Source organism: Nilaparvata lugens, chromosome 3 (genome assembly GCF_014356525.2).
Source record: "Nilaparvata lugens isolate BPH chromosome 3, ASM1435652v1, whole genome shotgun sequence".
Taxonomy (NCBI): domain Eukaryota; kingdom Metazoa; phylum Arthropoda; class Insecta; order Hemiptera; family Delphacidae; genus Nilaparvata; species Nilaparvata lugens.
The window spans coordinates 43,127,754-43,151,429 of record NC_052506.1 but is presented as its reverse complement, the minus strand read 5'-3'; the positions used below and the strand labels follow the sequence as shown (position 1 = coordinate 43,151,429).

Sequence of the window (23,676 nt, the reverse complement as noted above, 5' to 3'; positions counted from 1 at the left end):
AGAAAGAGCATGTTGAACGAATATCAGCTGTTAGGCTTCCACTGAAAATTTTCAGCATATTAAGCCGGTAGGCAAAGCTAAAAGACCCGGACTGTAACCTGTTGTGCTAAAAGGACGTAGTTCCAAAAAGCACCTTGAGGATTTTTTCGGATGCAACTCGTTACTTTTGAGAATGAATGAGAAGAATGAGAGCATCTGTTGCGGGTACAACCTATCTCAATGGGGGCATTGTATCCAAAATGGCGACTGATTGAAGTTTTAGTTTTTAAAGAAATGAGGGGTTGTAACTCAAATATTTTGAATGTGAACACCCATTATGTGTTACATCATTATAAAGGCCTTTTCAATACGAGAAAGATGACATCAATAAAAATGTTCTATGATACTTTAATCAAAAATGGCGGCTGATTAAACTTTTTCAATTATTTCTTTAGAAACTAAAACTTCAATCAGCCGTCATTTTGGATAAAAGTATCATAGAACATTTTTATTGATGTCATATTTCTCGTATTGAGAAGGCCTTTAAAATGATGTATCAGACAATGGGTGTTTATTTAAAATATTCGAGTTACAACCCCTTATGAAGAGGTTGAAATTCAGTTGTACGTCAATAGGTAGAGTATTTGACCAACAAATTATCTTGAGAGTTACAATATTATATCTACAACAGTCTCCAATTTATTGAAGGGTTCCCATACATATGACTCACTCTGTATAATAAATTTTAAACGTAGCCTATTTATGTTGGAACACTATGCAGTGATGCTCAAGTCCAAATACTCTGGGCCCATAAACATAAATTGTTTGACATATATAATAAAACTGCCCAATCTTCATAATAAAATCATTTATTGTGTGAAACTCGCCATTTGATTGCAGGGTTTGGCTTTTACCACACGACGGGAATATCCTTTGATTCGCAATAAGATTGTACATCAATAAAAACTTGGTATATACCTTCACGGTTTAGATATTTTGTCGCACCTTGATAAGCTTTGCAAGAGCTCCATGCTGCACCAAGAGCTACAGAGTATAGACTGTAATAGTTGGAAATTAAAACTTCGATGAGCCTGTACAAACCACGGAAATGGAAATCCCCGAGTTAAAGTCCAAGTGTGGAATAACGTCTTTAAACAAAACAGGATGAGGGCATACGCTTCATTGAACAATGATTGAAAATGTGATAAATCTAACTGCCAAAGGATCTCGCTGTTGTATTGTTCTCGCTTGACCGTCCCATGCCCCCATTGAGATAGGTTTTACCCTCTGTTGCTTATGGAAAAATACATTTTCCAAATTTTTTGAACGGGTTGTATTATAGTCTAGTGACCCTCCGCCGATAGGAAAAACTACAGGACCCGGACAATAGAGCCCTCGTATAGTAATTTTTTTGAGCGGCCCCTTGAGATGTAGGTACCTTACTACCGTACTTAATTTGTATCAGGTTATCATCCTGTTGATTTTGTATCAAAATGTATAATTCTTTTTTGTAGAAATTTTGGACAGAGACTGGAAGTTGAAAAATAAATTTATGCAGGTCATATCGTTGTGCAAGCAGCTCAAAAACGTACCTTACTTTATTGTGTAATCCAATAATGTTTTCTATAGGCTTACTGTTACGGGATATTATAATCAATTTTGTGAATAAATATGCTAGTAAATATTACAAAATGTGTCAATACTGCATTGCTTTTCCAACTTACTACTAATGCAATCTAAACCTTTAATACCTTTTATTCTATTCAAAATTACCGGTATACAAAGTAGTAAACTGTTCAGAATTCATCAAGAACAATAGTGGTCTCATCTTATTATATTTATAAACCATCTATACTTTTTATAACAAATTTTAAACAGTATAAAAATATATCTATCATATTATTATAATATATAAAAGCCAAAATTTATAAATTACTAACATAGTTACCGTATAACTTACTCGAGCTAGCAAGTGCAAATTCTTGGTGCATCATTAGCGAGTTGTTCTCAATATTTCGAATTAATAATTAATTTTATTAATCCCAATAAAAACCTTTAATACTATATTTGGCAGTGCCTTTGAAATAAGTTGTACATGGAGCTAAAGCTATAATAAAACATTTAGAATTCCAATACTGAACAAGATAATTCACATTGCATATAATAATATAAGTATAAAAATAAAATTGTAATGAATCCAACTTCTAATAACATACACCTGTAGTATTGAAACATAGCAAGATAGTTGAGTATTGTAAAATAAATTCTAGTGAATGGAAACTACGCATCAAACTAATTCTCTAAGGAATGGAATATTACTTTCCTAACCTACTTAGTATCACATTTCTATGGATGGAATAATTATTCTCACACAAGAAACCTTCAAATGGAATTCATCATTATCAAATATTATAATAACTTCGATTAGGATTGAAAATTATTTCAATACTTCTTAAACGTAATTGTAATAATTATGATACACATAGCTTCCAGTCTCATCGTTACAACTAATGATGTGTCCAAGTTTTATCTTTTGGCGATGGATAAGTTTTATTTGAGTTTTCGTAGATCTATCAGTTTCAGATTTAAAAGCTACTCCATATTTGACAGAGAATTCAATTTAACTTTCATTACAATACAAGTTAATTCAAGCTATTTCTTAAGTAAAGACTTGATTAATCACTGGCTTTGATAAGTATCCCCTCTGAAGATTTCTTGTGCTGTATCCTAGAATCTATCTTTAGATGATGTCAAGCCTTCTGGATCAGCCAAGTATTGGAGTTCTTGTAACTCTTGGAACTTCTCTTGGTCTCGGATGTGTGCGTAATTTGCTGAAAGGCACATCAAGTAGTGCACCTAAAAAAGTGAAAATTATAGTTAAGTAACAAAAATAATCTAAGAGTAATAATTAATTCAACTGCTTTAACTACTCAACTATTCAAGAGCACAGAAGTAATTTATTAAACCTTTCACAAAGATTTTCATCCAGACTTTTCAAAAGCACAGATTTGATAAAATATACAATATATTATTGAAATTAATCATAAGGAAATGGAAGAAAAGTTGTACAACAAATACCTCTTTGCTGATGATAGTTTCGATAAACTAAGATTTAATACAATCATAAAAAAGTTCATAAAATCATTCGATAATATTTGCTGTTGTTTAATTGACAAAATCAATATTTTCTAAAACTGGAAACTTTCAAACATGAAGGGCTGTAAAGGATAATATTATAATTACTTGGATTAAAATCCAACTAGACTATTTACATTCATGTAACAGCATAGAAGTTGGAGAAAGTTTCGTCAGAAAGTAATTGGGATCATTGCTCCATAAATATAGTTTGATCTCATTCGGTTCAATCAAGAAATTTCCTTTCTGTGCTCTTTTCAAATGACCTACAACCTTCCTGTACAGGGTTGCCTCAGTGATCATTGAATTAGGGAGCCGCTCAATTTCTGGTTATATAGAAGACGCAGTTTCACGCAATGATCTGTGAAGAACGCACTATGTCATGTCCACTAAATTAATCAGTCTGGAAGAAAAATGTCTTTGACAATGAATTTTACAAACTCATCTTATTCTTCACTATGAAACATCAATATTTCAATACCTAAATGTTTTTAGTGATTTATCAAAAATGTAACATTATAGTTTTTAATTCAGAGGATCATCCATTAAAATTTGTATTTTCTTCATTTTTAACTCAAATTCTTGACCCGTGTTTACATCAGACTTGTCAAATAAGTTTGCAATAAATTGTTACAATTTATTAAAAAAAAAAACAGCAACTTGTGGAGAACCTTTTCTTTAACAAAATTTTTGTTTCCCACTCTGTGTCGGTTGACAACTTTGGTGTAAACGCAGCATTAGAAGTGAAAATGTATAATATAAATGTATAAACCTATGTATAATATTTGGACAATTTGAAACTAAATTAGGAAATAGAAGAAGTTTTGGGCAATAGCCTGTTTTTTTCTTTTCAGATCATTGTATTGTTTGTGCTGACCTAATATAGTATATTTCGCACCTAGAGCAGAAAATGAGATTTTTCCGGCTCGAAATCGGTTTTCAAGTCCGAGGCCGTAGGCCGAGGACTAGAAAAGATTGAGAGCCGTAAAACATTTTTGCCCGTGGTGCGAACGATATTTTTCGCCACACTACAGGTATTGCTGACAAAATAAATAAAGAATACAAAATAAAGAATACTTGTTTCCATACCTATCTCTTGATTCTAGTGGTAGAAGATTTGCAGTCAGGATTTCAGATTATTTTAAAATTTCACTTGGAATATCACGGGCGTCGTCATCTTCAAGCATTTTTGAAAATTTGGAATGCGCTAATCAACAATAAATAATTGAATAAAAATGGTTGCGAAGCGAATGCTGAATTAGTTTGATTCGAAACTCGAACTGAAATCATGGCGACTTTGTTGAAGAAAGTGGACACTCGCCCGATCTAGCGGATGACTTATTAACTACGGACTTCCATGTTAGCGGCTAGAAAGAGTACGTTTCCGGTCTAGGCCGGAAAGAAACCCTTTTCTGACGTCAGACAAGAGTCATCTGCAAACAAGGTCTTTCAGATCTACGTAGGGACTGGAAAACAGCTGCTTTCTGTGCAGTGTGGCAAAAAATATATAAATAAAATATAACTTATTTTTGGAGATCATATTATCTATCAAATTTGGAAATACAGCAGTTTTGGGCTAGGCCCATTAATTTCGTCCAGTCATATCTATAAGATTTGTTAATTTGATAAATGAATAATTCAAACCAACAGTATAATGTAATTATGAAAATAGTTTAAAAATAAACTTCACAACCTTTTACACAATATGAAAATTCATAGATTTGTTTGGAAATGAAGAAATCAGTTCAATAGATATTCATAGTAGGACTTCTTATTTATGTTTTAGGGCAAGTCTATTGTGAGAGCAGCAAACCCAATTATTATATTTCTAGTGTATATCAGGATACACTAATGCTATCGAATCACTTGATGCTACTCTGGGGGTCGCATCCGAGTCGCGGAATGGACATTCCAAAATGTTTTTGTCGTTTTTCATGCAAACTGCCATAGAAATGCAATCAAAATGAATAAAACGACAACGAAAATAAATATTCTACAAGTTTTGTTATTACACATAAATAAGTTTTCTCATTTAATAATATTCATAAATCTATCGTTATTATCTTGCACAATATGATCGATAACTCATGCATAATTTGCTAACCTTTTAAAAACTATGCAGGTGTAACAGGGCACTTGGATAATTGAATCAGTTATTGGATTATTGCTGGTGGGTCTTCGTCTTCAGTGAATATGGAAACCTATGTTATCGGTTAGACAAGTGCTTTCTCCAACAATTCCAACATTAGAAAAATTGTACCTATTTTCTCAATTTATTATTTTCTCCTTTATCCAATTTCCAATTAAATCTTCAACTTATATTATTTTTCAAATGTTATCTTTGAAATTATAAATTTTGGGAAACATTTACAATAAAAGGTGATAACATTTATATCCCGAATCCATTGACTTCTAATATGAATACGTGATTCCTTGATAGCCAAGATGAGGGGAGGAGAGGAGGGTTAGTAGTGCTGACTGCTGACCCGAACACTCTCAAACGAATATCTACAAATCAATTTTATACTTACAAGACTAAGGACGATGAGAAAAACCGCAAATGTCGCCAAAATGAACATGACTTCTGCTTTTTCAACATAGTCTTTGCAAAATAACTTCTTCTTATTTGCTTCACAAATCATTAAATCTTGATGTCTTACACGTTCTGGAAATGAAAAATCTGAAAAAATCAATTTTATTAGTAATTTAGTAAAATGAGTCGACATCATGATTTAATAAATGAAGATTTTGATCATACTACAGAAAGTATTCATTAGAAAGTGTTGAAGAATTCTTAGAAATACAGTAAGGTATCAATTGATTTCTAAAAAATACAATTTTCATGTTTTATCATCTCACAAAATATTTCGACTCATCAACTAATATATATATATATATATATATATATATATATATATATATATATATATATATATATATAATATATTTTTTATTCAACGATAGATTGCTATCTAGTCTAGGGACTAATGAGCAACTTTTTTATGTCCTATAATACTAATAAATACTTTTCATACAAGAGAATCCTCCATAGGGTCTCCTATTCAAATTCTAATATTATAAGTACACTGCTTATGACTGTACTACACAGGTGGGTTTCACTCATTTCCACTACTCTGCTTTTCACTGGACACAAGACACTTGAATCAGCACTAGACCACTTCAAATGGCTTCTTCCTTTTCAGCCTCCTCACCAATCCTTCATTTTCGAGCAGCTGGATTGCTTCGATGTTGTCGTGTTGGTGGAGTCGAGCCTCGTGTTTCTCTGCATGCCTCTGAATTTCGCTGCATACCAGGTCGACTTGCAGGTCTCTGTGAAGGTCGCTGTTTCTGACGTACCAAGGAGCATCAGCAATGTTTCTCAGCACCTTGTTTTGGAAGCGTTGTATGACTTTGATGTTACTGTCTTTGGTACACCCCCAAAGTTGTATACCATACGTCCATACTGGCTTTAGAATCTGCTTATACAGGAGTACTTTGTTTGGAATTGACAGGATAGAGTTCCTTCCAATCAGCCACCAGAGTCTCTTGTATTTTATTCCCAGCTCTTCTCTCTTCTTCTTAACATGGACCTTCCAGCGAAGCTTTGCATCTAAAGTCATACCTAGGTACCTGGCATCATTGGAGAATGGTACTATTTGATTGTTAATGGTTATTGGTATGAGTTGAGCCCTCTTGGTGGTGGAATTGATATGAACTGATTTTGCTTCATTGAGTTTAATCTTCCATTTTGTTGTCCAGTCTTCAATTTTTCCGAGAGATCTTTGAAGTTTTGCTGTGACACTTTCAATCTTGTCATCTATAGCTAATATTGATGTGTCTTCGGCAAATGTTGCTATTGTATTATTCTCGAGACATGATAGATCACTTGTGAACAGAAGATAGAGAATCGGCCCCAAAACACTCCCTTGTGGCACTCCTGCTTTTATTTCTCCCAGTCCAGAATAAGCATCTTCATGGTTCACTCTGAAGTATCATCCAGTTAAATATGAATGCAAGATGTCTATGAATTGCTTTGGAAGTAACTTTTTCAACTTATTGATTAGTCCTTCATGCCAGACTCTATCAAAAGCTTGACTCACATCCAGAAATGCTGCAGAACAAACTTTTTTCTCTTCCAACGACCTTTCTATTATATTTACAATCCTGTGTACCTGATCAATTGTTGAATGTTTTTTCCTGAAGCCAAATTGATGATCTGGTATCAATTCTTTCCTTTCAATAATCGGACTCAGCCTTTTCAACAATATTCTTTCAAAAAGTTTTGACATTACTGGAAGCAAAGATATTGGCCGGTATGATGAGATGTTGTGAGGCTCTTTTCCAGGTTTTGGGATCATTACCACCTCAGCTACCTTACACATGCAAGGAACATATTTGAGTCTAAAAACGGCATTTATAATATTAGTTAATTTCACTCTAGCTTTCCTTGGTAAATTCTTCAATACTACTCCTGTTATTAAATCAAATCCTGGTGATTTTTTTGTATTCAATTTTTTTATTTCTTTCTCTACTTCATCCAGTGTAACATGTCTAGACTCTTCGCTCTCCTGAATAAAATCCTCTTCAATTTCTAGCTCATCATGATTGTGTGGTTGAAATGTGTTTACCAGATGATCAGCAAATGCTTGAACTTTTTCTGTATTGCTTCTAGCCCATGAGCCATCCTGTTTCCTAATTGGTGGTGCATGCTGAATGGGTCTTTTCAATTTCCTGGCTGCCTTCCAGAGAGAGTAGTCGGTGCTTTCATCTCCTGTTAGATTTCTCAGATAATGATTCATTGATTCATTCTTAATTTGTTGGATTTCTCTTCTGAGCTGTTGAGTTAAATTATTAAGTTGCCTTTTATCTTGTGAAGTTCTTGTTTGTAGCCATTTTTTCCTAGCTCTCCTTTTTTCAGCTATCAATTCCCTCACTTCTGTTGGGTAGCTATTTCCTACAGTTCTTCTTCTTAGTTGTGGGGTGTTCCACCAGGCTGCCTGTTGCACATCAATGACAATTTTTTCCAGTTCTACATCAAGCTGTTCCATGCTTCTCAATGATGAAGGATTATTTTTTCTTCTAGCATCTGTTGAAATCCTTCCCAGTCTGTACGGGTATCAACAAGCCCTGGCCGTTCATTTTGTTTTTGTATTATAGTTTCACTCAGCTGTAGGAGAATTGGAGAATGGTCAGAATCAAGGTCGAAACTTTCCTCAATACCCAAGTAGTTGAAACTCACATTTTTAATTAAGAAGAAATCTATTAGGTCTGGAATTTTTTGCATATCTGAGGGCCAGTAGGTTGGTTTTCCGGTAGAAATGGCCTCACAACTGTACTCCATAATAGCCTTATAGAGCTCTCTGCCTTTCGTGGTTGTTAAACGTGACCCCCAAAAAACGTGTTTTGCATTAAAATCACCTCAAAGAATGAATTTTGTACCCAACATCTCAAATAAAGCTATGTATTCTCCTTTTCGTATGGAATGTCTGGGTGGGCAGTAGATAGCAGCCACAACTAACTTATAAGTTCTTGTTTGAACAGCTACACTAGTTAATTGCACTCTTTCTGACTCATATTTAATTTCTTCATGATGTTGAATATTATCCTTGATGATAACAGCACTTCCATCTCGCGCCGAATTACTGGGATGTATAGCCAACAATCATGCCATCAATCAGTAACGTAGGCTATCATCAACTAGGACCAGAGACATTAATCCTTACATTTACAAAGGCTGAGAAGCAAATGGTGATGGAAGCAGTGAATAATAAGGCTCCAGTCGGTTCACTTAAGGTACTCACAATACATGAAGCTCAGGGTCTAACATTCAAAGATGTTGTATTGGTGAGGAAAAATATAAAGCCGTTAAATATTTATACAACAGTATCCAACATGTGATCGTTGCACTGAGTAGGCATACCCGGTCTTTCAGATACTTAAAAATTGGGGAAGAAGATTTGATGATGTCATTAATGAGGAAAATACTAGATATCAAGGACGAGGATATTCTTAACTGGCATATAAATAACTACACATTTTCAGTAAACAATGAATAACAATGATGTTCTAACATTGGGAGAAGAACTAGAGGTTTTCGAGGAGATATATGATTTATCTGTTAATCAAGCAAACAACTTGGTAAGATTGCTTGAAGAGTACAACTTGAAGATTTTCTGTCTCAATATAAGAAGTATAAGAAAAAACTTCAATCAATTGATGGCACAACTGCAAGATATGTCTGTGGAATTCGATGTTATTGTTCTTACTGAATGCTGGATAAAAAATGATAATATCCCACAGCACATGGAGGATTACAATATAATTTCTTCGGTAAACAATCCACTCCAAAATGATGGTATCGTCATCTACATCAAGAAATGCTTCAATATATCTTGTTCCGAATTAATAGTTAGACAGGCAAATGTACTGAATTTGAAGTTGGAAACAAGAAACAACTGTTATAACATCATTGCAATTTACAGATCTCCCTCGCATCATGACATAACAGATTTTTTATGTGATATGAGACAAGTTCTGGATAACCTGCAACGTAATCAAGTCATATGTGTTGAAGATTTGAATATAAACACACAGCTCCGTCACCCACATCAACAAATACAGGATTATATGATTTTTTGTTGTGAATATGGTCTTAAACATTGTATCAAAAAAGCTACAAGGACTACTGGAGAGACAGCTTCCAGTATAGACCATATTATGATCAATTTCGAAAAGCAAGTATTACCTATAATTTATGAATCCAGCATCACAGACCACTTCAGCATAATCCTGGGATTAAAAGAAAGTACTTCTACTGATGTCAGCAGCAACGACAGCAATACACTTCGAAAATCCATAGATTTGATTAGACTGAAACAGAAACTTTCTACAGAGAACTGGGAAGGCGTCATCAACGCTCAAGACACCAACATTTCCTACGAAAATTTCATCACCATCCTCAAGAAACACATAGGAGATAATACCAACTACTACCACCAACGTAAACGTCTCAAACCTATCAAACCATGGATCACAAGAGGACTAGTCTCAGCTATAAGGAAAAGGGATCTGCTCAACAGAAGGAGGAAGATGCATCCTGACGACTTCGAATTAGCACAACACTACAGACAATATCGCAACACTCTAGCAACATTAATTAAAAATACAAAGGAAGAATATTATAAAACAAAACTAAATGGAGTACAGGACAATCTAAGAAAAACCTGGCAACTGATAAGGGAGGCAACAGATGCAGTGAAAAGGAATGAGGATACATTGAGTAAGATCATTATTAACAACAACATCTTGTCAATCGAAAATGATCACGATATCATTCTTGAGAAGACTAATGAGCATTTTGCTAACATTGGAGCGAATCTAGCCAATAATGTTGCAATCACACTTGAAAAGTCACTCCACGTTATAGAAAACGAATATAGACCAACTATAAACTCGCCATCTTCGATGTATTTTCAACCAGTAACAGAACAGGAAGTACTGGAAACTATCAATACTCTTCGAAATGATAGTGCCCCAGGTCTTGACGAAATTGACAACAGAACTCTGAAAGCAGTAAAAGAGCACATTGCAATACCGCTAGCGGATGTTTTCAATAAGAGTCTTTCAAGTGGCGTCTTTCCAAATTCAATGAAAGAGATTTGTATAAGACCTTTGCATAAAGGTGGCGATAGATCTGAACTCAACAACTATAAGCCAATAGCATTAGTCAGTAATATTTCAAAGATCCTTGAAAAACTTGTAAAAAACGATTAGTTAATTATCTTGAATCAAAAAACCTGTTGTCACCCAATCAGTATGGCTTTCGACAAAACAGATGTACAGATGATGCTATATTTGAGTTGACAAGGTCCGTAATTAACGATTTGGATAATGGTAAGAAATGTATTTCTGGATCTAGCAAAGGCGTTTGATACAGTTTCTCATGGCATCTTACTGAAAAAGCTTCAGGCTATGGGTGTAAGAGGTGTTGTCTCAGAATGGTTCAAGTCATATCTGGAAAATTGTAGGCAGAGAGTCAGGATTGGGAGAAACCTAAGTGCAGGAGATGGCCTTCCAGTTAGCTTCGGAGTACCACAAGGAACCGTTCTTGGACCAATACTCTACCTCATCTTTGCCAACGAGCTGTGCTCTATGGATGTCGGTGGCAAGATTATCGCCTTCGCCGATGACACAGCAGTAATATTCCGGGGAACCAGCTGGGACGAAGTCTTCAGGTCAGCTGAACTTGGAATGGGAAAAGTTACCTCCTGGCTCTTCAATAACATTCTAACGATTAATGCCTCAAAAACAAAATTTATTGCTTTCTCACTAACAGACTCCAAGAAGCCTTCTAAGCAGACAATCAAACTACATCATTGCAAATTGGATAGTATGAATTGTAATTGTCCTTCAATAGAGCGCACAAACAATATAAAATATTTAGGAGTCATAATAGATGAATTACTTCGCTGGGATAAACATATTTTACATCAAACGGCTAAAATCAGAAAATTAATTTACAAATTCATCCAACTCAGGCAGCTACTATCAATAGACATGATGAAAAATGTTTATTATGCAATAGTCGAGTCCATAGCAAGATATGGCATTTTGGCCTGGGGAGCTACAAATTTCTGCCACATCGATCCTATCTTCAAGGTTCAGAAGCTAATTTTAAGGATAATAGGACGCAAACATCCACTCTTCCCTTCAGTACTACTATACTCGGAGCTCAGCATCCTCAGCATCAGACAGATTTACATTCACAGACTTCTAACATTCGCCACAAAGAACCCACAACTCTTCATCAATTTGAATCAACCGCAAGGAACACGCAGAAGGAACATGGACTTGGCAATTCCCAGGATGAGAACATCAGCTGCTCAGAGGTCAGCCACATATTTAGGAACAAAAATTTTCAATAAACTGCCAATAGCTATTAAAGAAACAGTTCCAATCAATTCATTCAAATCGAAAACAAAAAAGTGGCTCCTGTCCAATAGAATCAATCATGGAGAACAATTAGTTCTATGAAAAATTTTCCATCCTGTTTCATTCTCATTTTCTTCATTATAATGATTTTTTCCCATGAGTATTATAAATGTTTTTTATGTTAAATTTTTATAAAATTTCTACATCTTAGGTTATCAATTTTCTTTTTTAAATTTGTGTATAGAAATGTGGTTTTTATGAACTTCTAATGACTCGCAAAATGTATCTTTATTAGAATTTTTAACTTTTGGCATAAAATCTTAAACAATAGCAAAATTAGTGGCATCCCGACACATATTCATATAATATAGTGGGGGCCACATTTTCTTAGATCAGCAAGTAATCAACCAATTGTATTAATACTTTGTAAATAATTGTACCTTATATGCTTTTTGTAATCATGTCTATAATTTGAATAAACTCCTCTGGTCGTGTTGTACCCTCGACCAGAGACATTATTATTATTATTATTATTATAGCATGATAAGTCTTATATCCTCTGATTCTAATGTAAGATTGTTTAGTGGAATGAGTTTCTGAAACTAAACAAATATCTATATTTTCTAAATTTAAAACTGCTTCTAATTCTTGTTGCCGATTAAGGAGTCCATTAGCATTCCATTCAAATATTCTAAGTGTATTCAGCATTACAATTCAGAAGAACAATTTTTATCCAACTTCTCAAAACGGCTTTGAAGATAGAAGATACTTTTTTCTTGCTTGTCTAACTTATGTAAAATGAGCTTCAGCACCTGATTAATATCTCCCTCCATATTATCGAACTGACAGCTATTCGAATTAGAGCCTTTGTTTCCTACAACAGTCTGTGCAAATGTTCTTCTACTCAGAGTAGGCACACGAATTTCTACCTGCTTAGTATTTTTATCTCCAAGTTTTGTAGTTGGATTTTTACAGATTGAGCTCTTGGGAGTGTTTGTCTTCCTTTTTTGAGCCGCATTTCTGATTTTCTGCAGTTCAATAGCTACAGTACACCCTCTGTAACTTGCAGGGTGAGCTTCTCCGCAATGGACAAATTTTGGTAGGACATCATTGGATTTTTGGCAGTCCCTACTTAGATGCTTTGATCCTCATTTCACGCATCTTGGTTCCATGTTACAGTAACGTTGGGTGTGACCGTAAGCCTGGCAACGCTTGCATTGGGCTATCAGCTTTGTCTTCCTTATATTTTCAATTTCCACCTTACATCCTAGAACCGTTTTCAATTCAAATATTTTTTTGATATCTTCCTCGCAGCTAAAGGATACCAGGAACATGTCCAATGGTTCCTTAGTCTTCGATTTGAGTTTATTTACCACTTCCAGGACTTTATAGCATTGATTCTTCAAATCATCAAGTATGGTATCTGGACTACATGAATGATGTAGTTTCTTTACCATCACTCTGATGGGTCGAGACTGTTTATTTTCGTATGAATGCAACTTATATCCAGTATCAACCAATTTTTTCGTCACGTTTCTATAAGTATCTACATCTAGAACGTTGATTTTGAATGTTTCATCACTGACTAGCTTTATTCTAAACTTGTCATCTGGAGAGACACTGTTCAAAGTTTTCAAAAACGTATTGACATTTTTTATATCGTTCACAATGATAGGAGGCGGGGACACTACTTTATTCTTCTTTTCCTTGGTGTGCTGGCTGTCAGTTGCTGCACTGCTTGTTGATGGCTCGCGAAAGCGAGGTATCCATCTTCCTTTTTTTTTTTTTTAATTTCTTGTCTCCTTTGCTAACTCTTCTTCATCCGTAGAGAAATGTAGCTTCTTGTTTTCTTCCTTTTCGGCAGTTAGTTTATTAGTTTTACTCATATTTTTTATGTTTTTAGTTTTTGCTAATATGATGCTATTGATAAAAACATGCTTCTAAAAAAACTTGATTTATCAGGAGTAAGAGGAATTGCTAATGATTGGTTAAGATCCTACCTATCTAATAGGAGTCAAAGGGTCAGAATTAACGATACGTTGAGTGAACCCGGGGACATTACCATAGGTATTCCTCAAGGATCAGTGTTATCAAGTACTTTATTCCTGGTCTTTATTAACGATTTGACGGATGGTGACTTACAGGGAAAGATTACATCTTTTGCAAACGATACAGTTATATTTTATTCGGCCAAAAAAATCAAGAACTTAAAAATAAATTAGAAATGGATCTTAAGCACCTTAGGTGGTGGTTTTGCGAAAATAAATTAACTATCAACACAGACAAATCTAATATAATACAATTTAATCTTTAAAACACGGATCAGGAGTTAACTAGTATTTACTTCCATGAATTAGATTGTGCGCAACAGGTGAATAATATATTGTGTAACTGTGAAACAATAAAACAAGCACGTACAGTTAAGTATCTGGGCCGCATATTGGATAGTAGGCTCACTTGGTCAGATCATGTACAGAAGATAAAAAATGAGTTATTTGTATACATAAGGAAGTTCTATTACCTCAGACAGTTATGTCCAAAAGAAGTATTGTTACAATTATACCATGCAATTATTGGTTCTAGAATAAATTATGGAATAATATGCTATGGGAGTGCATACAATGTTCATATTAAACCTGTGATTACTGGTCAGAAACATATATTAAAAATAATTTGTAATAAACCTAAACAATATAGTTCAATGATGCTCTTTAGAGAACTATCAATATTATCAGTGAGACATTCTTTTCTATTCAAAGCATTGCTGGATTTAGCTGAAAATAATTTCGATATTCAACAGATGAGAGAAAGAATAAACCTCAGGAATTCACAGGACATTAACCTCCCAAAACCAAGATTAGAACATTCCAGACGACACTTCAAATACATAGCTATAAAAATATTCAATTCACTTCCAGTAACAACAAGGAAAATAACGTCACGTCAGTTATTTAGAAAAGAAATCAAGAAATTCATTTTACAACTAGACAACCCGAATGATTTTTTTACTAAATTAATATAGGTCTAAATTTAGTATAATTTACACGACATGAACACTGCAACAATCAAAGATCATTGAACTCACAGATCCCGTCCGGTATGCGTAAACAGTAGGACAGTATTAAATTTCAATCACTGTCTCTTCAAAACGCATTCATTTATGGTCTAATTGCATCAGCACTTTGAAAAAAAACGAAACGTTAACTATGAATAAAATTGAACTAAATATGAAAAAACAGCAACCACTCCGTACATAGTTTTAAGTTTTGTGTAAGTGTGTTTGTGTGTGTGTTTGTGTGTGTGTGTGTGTGTGTGTGTGTGTGTGTGTGTGTGCGCATGTGTGAATGTGTGTGCGCATATGTGAATGTGTGTGCGTATGAATGTGTGCAAGAATGATTATAAATATTGACATATTGATTTATTTCAATATAATACCATATTCAATTATTATGTTCTTCATGATATAATATTTAAATTTGTATATAAATATTTTATTATATACAAGTGTCCCCACACAGGGTAGCCTATAGGGAACACATATTAGAAATTAGGAAACAATATTGTATTTGATTTTTGGAATGCATTTGATTGTTTAATTATTTTTTTGAATAAAGAATTTGAAAGTTTTCAAATTTCCTCGAATAGTAAATGACTGAGGCTGGTTCTTACTCTCTCCATTTTTCTCAAGAAGAGAGATTCTTTTAATCAGTTGCTCTAGCTTCGTTTCAAGCTCTTCATTCTTGATTTGCATCATTGCAAATTTATTTTCAGCTTCCTTCCAATACAATATTTGTTCGGTCGCTGTTCTTAAATTATTTGGGTCGATGACCTTTTCCGGCGTTGACTCCTTTGTAGGGATACCTGCGTTTACACTACCGGTTTCTATTTTTTCTTCATTCGCTTTGACTTCTTCTTCTTCTGTTGCCTCTTCTTCAAACTCGGGAATCAATTACTAAAATATAAAAAATACTTGATGATTTTTTTTCAGGTTCAATAATATTGTAGTAGCCCTATAAAGGAAAAGTGAATATGCTACGATGTACGTTACAAAAAACGTAGTGACTTTTTTCTGATGGTGATGCCTACATAAGCTCCCGTTTGGGAGAGATAGATAGATGATTTTATAAAAATCGTTGAATGAGAATAACTTTTGAACGGTTTTAGATATTGATATGCGGTTTTCACAATTCATTTTCTCTTTAGATTCTGCATCGAAATCATGCATCATATGACCACTTTCCAATTAAAAAAAATGAAGTTGGATTCAAAATGACGGTTCCAAGATGGCGGACAAAAATTTTGATGCGACTGAAAATCTTTTTATTCGAATAGGATCCCCAATCATACCTATCTTCGAATTTCCCTTTTAAAAGAGATTTTCAGCTGCTTTCATACAACAACTGGAAGCATGAAAAATTGTAAACTTGACGTAATGAAATCTTGAAGAATTTAAAATAGACCTATAACCATCCTCGGTTAATTGAAAATCTATTTGTGGAATTTCAAGTTAATCAGTCACATAGTTCAGACATGATGATGCGTCAAACATAATTTTCCTATCCCGTACGTGTAACGTTCAGTTCTTTCCTTTATTATAGTTTAGTATATTATAATATAGATTAACTATAACCATTATTATGAAAGTAAAACATCTTACCAAATTGTCGAAGATCAATGCACTGCTGTTCTTCTGAAATTCTTGTTGATGAGCAGAGTTGCCAGAAAATCGAATAAATCACTACCACTATGGAAAGAGCTACTTTCAGTGCTATCCAGACGAAAAACATTATGTACGTGATAACCATAAACTGAAAAAATACGAAAATCAGTCACAATATTATAATAATTTCTCATACAGATTAATATAATTTTGAAAATGGTTGATAATTCTGAAAGTTGAAGTAAATATAATAATAGTCCAGGCGCTGGCTTACATTGAGCATACATGAGAGAGGCAGAGAATTTGACTTCGGATTATTGTTGGGGGGTCTTTAGTGTATATGAAACTCGATGTCGTCACGTCCCAGGGTGGTCGACAGCTTGGGGGGGAGGGGGGTAAGTTGTAAAAAACGCGCGTTTATAAAATCGCCTGTCCTGCAGTTACTATTCATAGTACAGCTTTTAATTTTTTCTCAATATTATGTACACATAACTGGCTTTCAATGTGGTCCTATACTTTTTTGCGATAAACCGCATAGTTTTTCCGTAAAAAAATAAAATATCTCGAAAAATGTATTTTTTTATTATGGACTTTTTGTTATTTCTCGAATATTCAAGTAATTAGCCGACTTAGAGGAAAAGGCTCCCAATAAACGTTGTAGGCCGTTTCTTGCTGAATCCAATGATATATATAGTTTGGGGGTTACGATCATAGATGCGGCGGTGGGAGGGGGATAAGTAGCACTGTTACGCTGCGGCGCGGTCCTCCCCCATGATTAATGTGCGTAATGGCCTGTCTATCGCATCGCTCCTACTAGTCTATGCATTCAAATTATGTATTTCAGGAACGCTATCTTATGTATTTTCGGTCGCTGAACACGATTTTTCAACTCTCAAGCCTTAATAATTGATAATTCTCATCATAATATACTAATTATGATCAAAATTACAAACTTCATCTCATTATCATTATTTATGATTACATTGTAATGATAAACCATCCTGTTAGGAATCCTATATGTGTTTCTCAATCGATAAAAAACTGATATTCCATTAAGAGAGAATAATTATTCGATTTAGTTCAATGATCACTTTGGAATTGCGAAAGTCAAGTAATGGAGTAAGTTAAACAAATAATATAGGCTACCCCATATAGAGCACCGTGTAACAGGAGTAAAATATTTTCTTAATATAAATTGACAGTTGAAACACAAATAATGCCAATTACTCCCATGTTATATGACTAAATATTTGATTACAAAGGAAATACAACTCTAAAGCTGAGTTTACACCAAAGTTATTAAGGAGATGTTAATATAACTTAATCTTTATAGATTCTATTAGATTGAACATAACTTATCATACATATGATAGACATATGTGTTTGCCAAGTTCCGTTCAATCTAATAGAATCTATAAAGATTAAGTTATTAACATTTTGTTACGTGTAAACGCAGCTTTATCAACTGATTTCTGTAACTTATATCTACTCATCTGGCTGAGTTTGACTGATTGTCTTGGGGTGGTACTTGAATGAAAGTGGAATGAGAGATATCTTTGTTGAATTTGAAATATTTGGAGAGAATACTGTTGGAAATCTATTGAGGGGAGATCAGTATAATTAAGGTGTGAGAGCAAGCAATCAATTCAATGAAACAACTACAAGGACTCATGAACGGTTCAAATATGAGAGATTGTCAAAGTATATTTGAAAGAAGTCAGGAGCTATTTGTAGAGTTTTTAGAATCAAAATCAATGACTACTTGAAATATTTATGACTGATTATTGTAACATAGTTTAAATTATCTTAAATTGTATTCATGCTCATAAGGATGGACTCTGGTATTGCACATAGAAACGGTTCGAGTAAAGATCCCATAATTTTTTCATTCAATCACACAAACTATGTTATAAAGTCTGTGTCATATCTAGAAAATATAAAAAATACAATTAGAAGTGAAAAATAATTTCCAATAAGAAAACATTAACTCTATACAGTCAATACATTGACTCTCTGTCAAATGAAACCTTGAAAATTTAATAAATGTGACAACCGATCATGCTTTAGAGCAAACCCTCATTAGATCATCCAAAACTGAGTGATTGGAATAGCTAGTTCTTCAAAGGCTTTCCTAAAATGGCTGCTACTACATTAATAAATCTTCCATCAAAGATATTCTGTTCAAGTATGTTGACATCATTATGGATATCACTGGAGACTGTGAAGAAAGTCATATAATGAAGTAAAACAAGAATAATGAGAGATGAGAATGATTTCCAGAAGCATAATCTTCTCAAGAGAACATAACATTTTTCTTCAAGACTCTGATGGACAACAGAATCTGCATAATGTTATCAATGGTCTGGAAGCAAGTGAAGAAGTGTGTGATTCTCTTTTGAACGTATAGAAAGAAATAGTTATTCGGTCTCCAACGATTTTTATCTGAACATAGTTGTGACAAATTGTAAAAGTGTATTCGCACCTATAAAAAGAAACAGAGTTCTTTCATTCTCCACGATGCAATCAAACAAAAATCCTAGTCTTAGTTAATTCTAGAACAAAAAGATCTGATCTCTGTATTTTTACTAGGTAGCTGTTTAAAGATAATTCAGCATTGAAGTTTTAGTGCAGCATGCATTTCTACAATAACCGCAATCTCTGTCAACATCTGATGGATATTTGAAAAAAACTCTTAATCTCACTTGGCCTATGAAATTGTAAGTGAAACTAGTTGTGGATTTAACTAAATCCCTAAATATCGTTGACAAATTCGCATAATGATGACATGGCTCTCCTGAATTCAACTCCTACTTCACTTTTCAAAACTTCAATACGCTGCAAGATTATGGAAACTTTGTGATGAGAAGAGTTATGAAAATTCTCAATAAAGATGGAGTGATACAGGTGGACATAGCTTTTTATGTCTATGGTCTAAAATCAAACAAAGGTAGTGAACATATTAGAAGCAGCAGAGTAAAAGAATCACTCCAATAATATGCTCTCCAAACCATCGAGACTTGATTTCTAAATCTGTGGCAGAGATTTATTAATGTGACATGCAAGAATCTATAAAGGAATTATCCATACGTTAGCTACGTGCAGGAATACATACATTCATTCATTCATTTGTGGATAAAATTACAAATCATATAAATATGTTTGGGAAAGAATAACAGGCATGGCCCAAAACTATTCGAATCCCAAATTTTGATACTGAATAACTTGTTACCATTTCAAAACAGTCTGAACGGGAATACCATAATGGATGAATCAATCAAAAGTTAGTGAAATATTATTATAATAATACTGTTAGAAATAATATGAATGAATATTTAAATTTTCATTTCATTTTGATTTGACACATATCTATTATTATATTGGATATAATTTCTCAAAAGTCCACGACAAACTGAAGATTCACGAAAGATTAACATTTTCATACTAAACATAATCATTATGATAAAGAATGAATGATGAATTCCATTTCCACCATGAAGAACTAAGAAATTCCACAAATATTTCTTGGAAACTAACTGACCACTATATCAAGTAAGCGTGGCCAGTGTGCAATTAATAATATAATTTAGCCTGCAGCGCATCACAATAAATTAATTTGAAATAAAAACAATAGAACATAAACATATATAAATATTAACTTTATTCTATCCTAATATATTTCTTGAAACCCAAGTTTCGTTTATTTCAAACAGTCATTTCTTAGTTTCCTTGCAGAATGAGATGAAGTTTGTAATTTTGACCATAATTAGTATATTATGATGAGAATTATCAATTATTAAGGCTTGAGAGTTGAAAAATCGTGTTCAGCGACCGAAAATACATAAGATAGCGTTCCTGAAATACATAATTTGAATGCATAGACTAGTAGGAGCGATGCGATAGACAGGCCATTACGCGCATTAATCATGGGGGAGGACCGCGCCGCAGCGTAACAGTGCTACTTATCCCCCTCCCACCGCCGCATCTATGATCGTAACCCCCAAACTATATATATCATTGGATTCAGCAAGAAACGGCCTACAACGTTTATTGGGAGCCTTTTCCTCTAAGTCGGCTAATTACTTGAATATTCGAGAAATAACAAAATATCCATAATAAAAAAATACATTTTTCGAGATATTTTATTTTTTTACGGAAAAACTATGCGGTTTATCGCAAAAAAGTATAGGACCACATTGAAATGTGTACATAATATTGAGAAAAAATTAAAAGCTGTACTATGAATAGTAACTGCAGGACAGGCGATTTTATAAACGCGCGTTTTTTACAACTTACCCCCCTCCCCCCCAAGCTGTCGACCACCCTGGGACGTGACGACATCGAGTTTCATATACACTAAAGACCCCCTAACAATAATCCGAAGTCAAATTCTCTGCCTCTCTCATGTATGCTCAATGTAAGCCAGCGCCTGGACTATAATAAACTATACAATTCATTTAAATTTAAAGACCAACTGTTGATAAATCGAATTGGACACAAGGTTCACTATGGAAACACTTGAATAATGGAGCATGCAGGGCAATTATCATACAATCGCCTACACTTAAAATTTAAAATTGACTCTCCTTGAAAAATGCCAAGTTATAAAAGCGATGCTTGTAAAGAGATTCATCATTTGAAATTCAACTGAAAAATTCAAATATGCTATCGTTGTTATTTGCAAAGGAAAAAATATCCAAGAAAAATAATTATTCTATCGAACTTTTTCTTTCACTACAATCTCCCCCCAATATTTGAACATTGTTCATTATCTTCAAAATTAGGGATCGGATGCTCTATGTAAGATCTGTAGGATCTTTACTCTGTAAACAATTTAAGATGAGGCAAGAATAATATAATAGATTTTCTATTGTTAATAGGACTTCTCATTCTTGTAGTAGTATCTATAAATTACTAAGAGTTGCAAATATTGAGAATAGTAACTGTTGAAGAAGTAATTTTTATTATCAGTTACTGACAAATGCACGTCTTTATGTTCAAGATTTTGTTGAAGTAGGAAGCATTTGTGTAGCAAAGCATTTCAATTAATGAAGGATGATATCAGAATATGATAACCAACTTTTAATTACATTTATTAGAAGGAAATTTCAGATCTGACTATCAATATATTCATGCCAATCGGCCACGATGTTTTTTTACTTCAAGCTATGTGGCGCTAGAGTCTCGCTGTTGAAATGTGTGTATTTTTCAAGCCAAGAAAATCTACAAAGTCGCCAACAGCTAGCGCAGTTCATTGCTAGCGGCAATTCAAAATTCAGGTATTACCTCTTAACATGGCTACAATCTGTCTATTTCTCTTTTCTTATTCTATGATCTAACTCAGGCCGGCCACTTACGACATGACAAGTGTGTCGAACATTTGTGGACATGCATGTTTGACAGACAAGTTGTGTCATTGGAAAAACGCTTTGAATAACATTTTTTGAGGCAGGTTTTTGTATCTTCGAATGTTTGTTACTTATTTTTTCTTCGCTTCTCTATTTGAGGTTGAATTATTTTGGTATCATAATAATTTGTAATTTTCCAGTGGTTTATTTATTATTGTTAGGAGCTAGTGGTTTATAGTTAGGAGCTGCTGCCAAACAGCTGTTATTCTTCGAAGCCTTTTGCGTGAATCTCTCTTTCTTTTGAAGACATGTTGTGCATTCACACTAAACTTGTCCTGTCGTTAGTGGCCAGCATTAAAGTTTGGTTAATGAGATTTTCTTTGATGAGACAGAGTTTTGTTTACAGAGTTAAGGCCCAATACAAAATAACAGAACACAAAGTAGACCTAAGGTGGTCATTCTCGCGATATTAAACGCTCTAACTCTTTGTGACACTTAGTAGTCATGACATATGAAATCTAGAAACTTTGACCAGTTCTAGGGTGAACCAAATACTTTGTCGAACAACATTGTACGACATAAAACGAAAACACAGATCAGAGAGAATCAACTCACATATAAAGGTCTATGCAACTATAGATCAAAAACCTTTTGTGCCATCATATAAAATTGTATAAATCTTCATGTTAAATTATCAGCCATTAGTTAGCCCAAAAGATTGGAAACAGAACTGAAAAGTTACCCTGAATCTATACGAATCCTTTGTGAAAGTAGCGAATTAGCTGATAAGAAAACATAGAACATAGTGTGGCTGTAAAACCAATCCCTCTAGAACAATGGTGAGATCCACGTTATAATGGCAGTATTTGATTGACAAGTGTTGCTATCCTTTTCTATCGTTCGACAAAGTATATAGCACTATCCCTTTCTAGCTTTGCAATGTTGTCAGTTTGCCAGAAATATTTTATTTTTACTTTTGATAGTGACTGTACAGATGTAAACAAGCCATCTTCAGCAGCCATGTTTTTTTTCATTCTAACAAAATACTTGAGTAGGCAAGTCGTACAATTGATTTAAAATTGTGATAGAAGTTTCTTGTTTGGTATTGTGTTTGGAAGAAAATAATTATCAGATAAATTCAAAATTTTAGTAGATACATGTTTTCGGACTTGTGTGTAAATCAAAACATGAACTCTACTACAATAACCGCTGTAATGTTTATTTTAAATTAAGGTTGAAAGCAGTTTTGGGCGAATGCCTGCTGTTTACACCTGGATTGTATCCAATTTTCCATAAATAAATGAATGAAATGTTTAGATACTACCGTATGAATAAGTAGATAACTTTTGACCATCCTAGACTTCGTCCATCCTCACAAACATGCTTCAGTTAGCCTACCGGAATAGCTACTGGTACCGGTATAAATATTGAAAGGTTATTTTAGAATGATATCCATTGAAATTATTTTCTTATAAATAGAATATCTATTTTGATATCTTTTCAAAAAAAATTAAATACAATACCTACCAAATAACTAAATTCTATTGATTTGAAGTTCAATTGTTGCATCACAGCGTTCAAAATTAGCCGCCAAGATTTCAGGTGTGTGTGAGAATAAAATATAAT

At 33.8% G+C, this 23,676-nt stretch overlaps 1 protein-coding gene across 3 annotated transcripts in view; it reads right to left on the bottom strand.

Moving 5' to 3' along the window:
* Positions 1–1,541: 1,541 nt before the first annotated feature.
* Positions 1,542–23,676, bottom strand: part of LOC111047413 (proteolipid protein DM beta) — a 59,956-nt gene continuing 37,821 nt past the window's right edge. For all 3 annotated transcript variants that reach the window (XM_039423838.1, XM_039423839.1, XM_039423837.1), the window contains 3 exons: positions 16,703–16,853; positions 5,646–5,794; positions 1,542–2,835 (listed from right to left, as the gene is read on the bottom strand). In XM_039423838.1, coding sequence (XP_039279772.1) covers positions 2,707–2,835; positions 5,646–5,794; positions 16,703–16,853 — 429 coding nt within the window. In that variant the 3' untranslated portion in view covers positions 1,542–2,706. The remainder of the gene's footprint in view (positions 2,836–5,645; positions 5,795–16,702; positions 16,854–23,676) is intronic.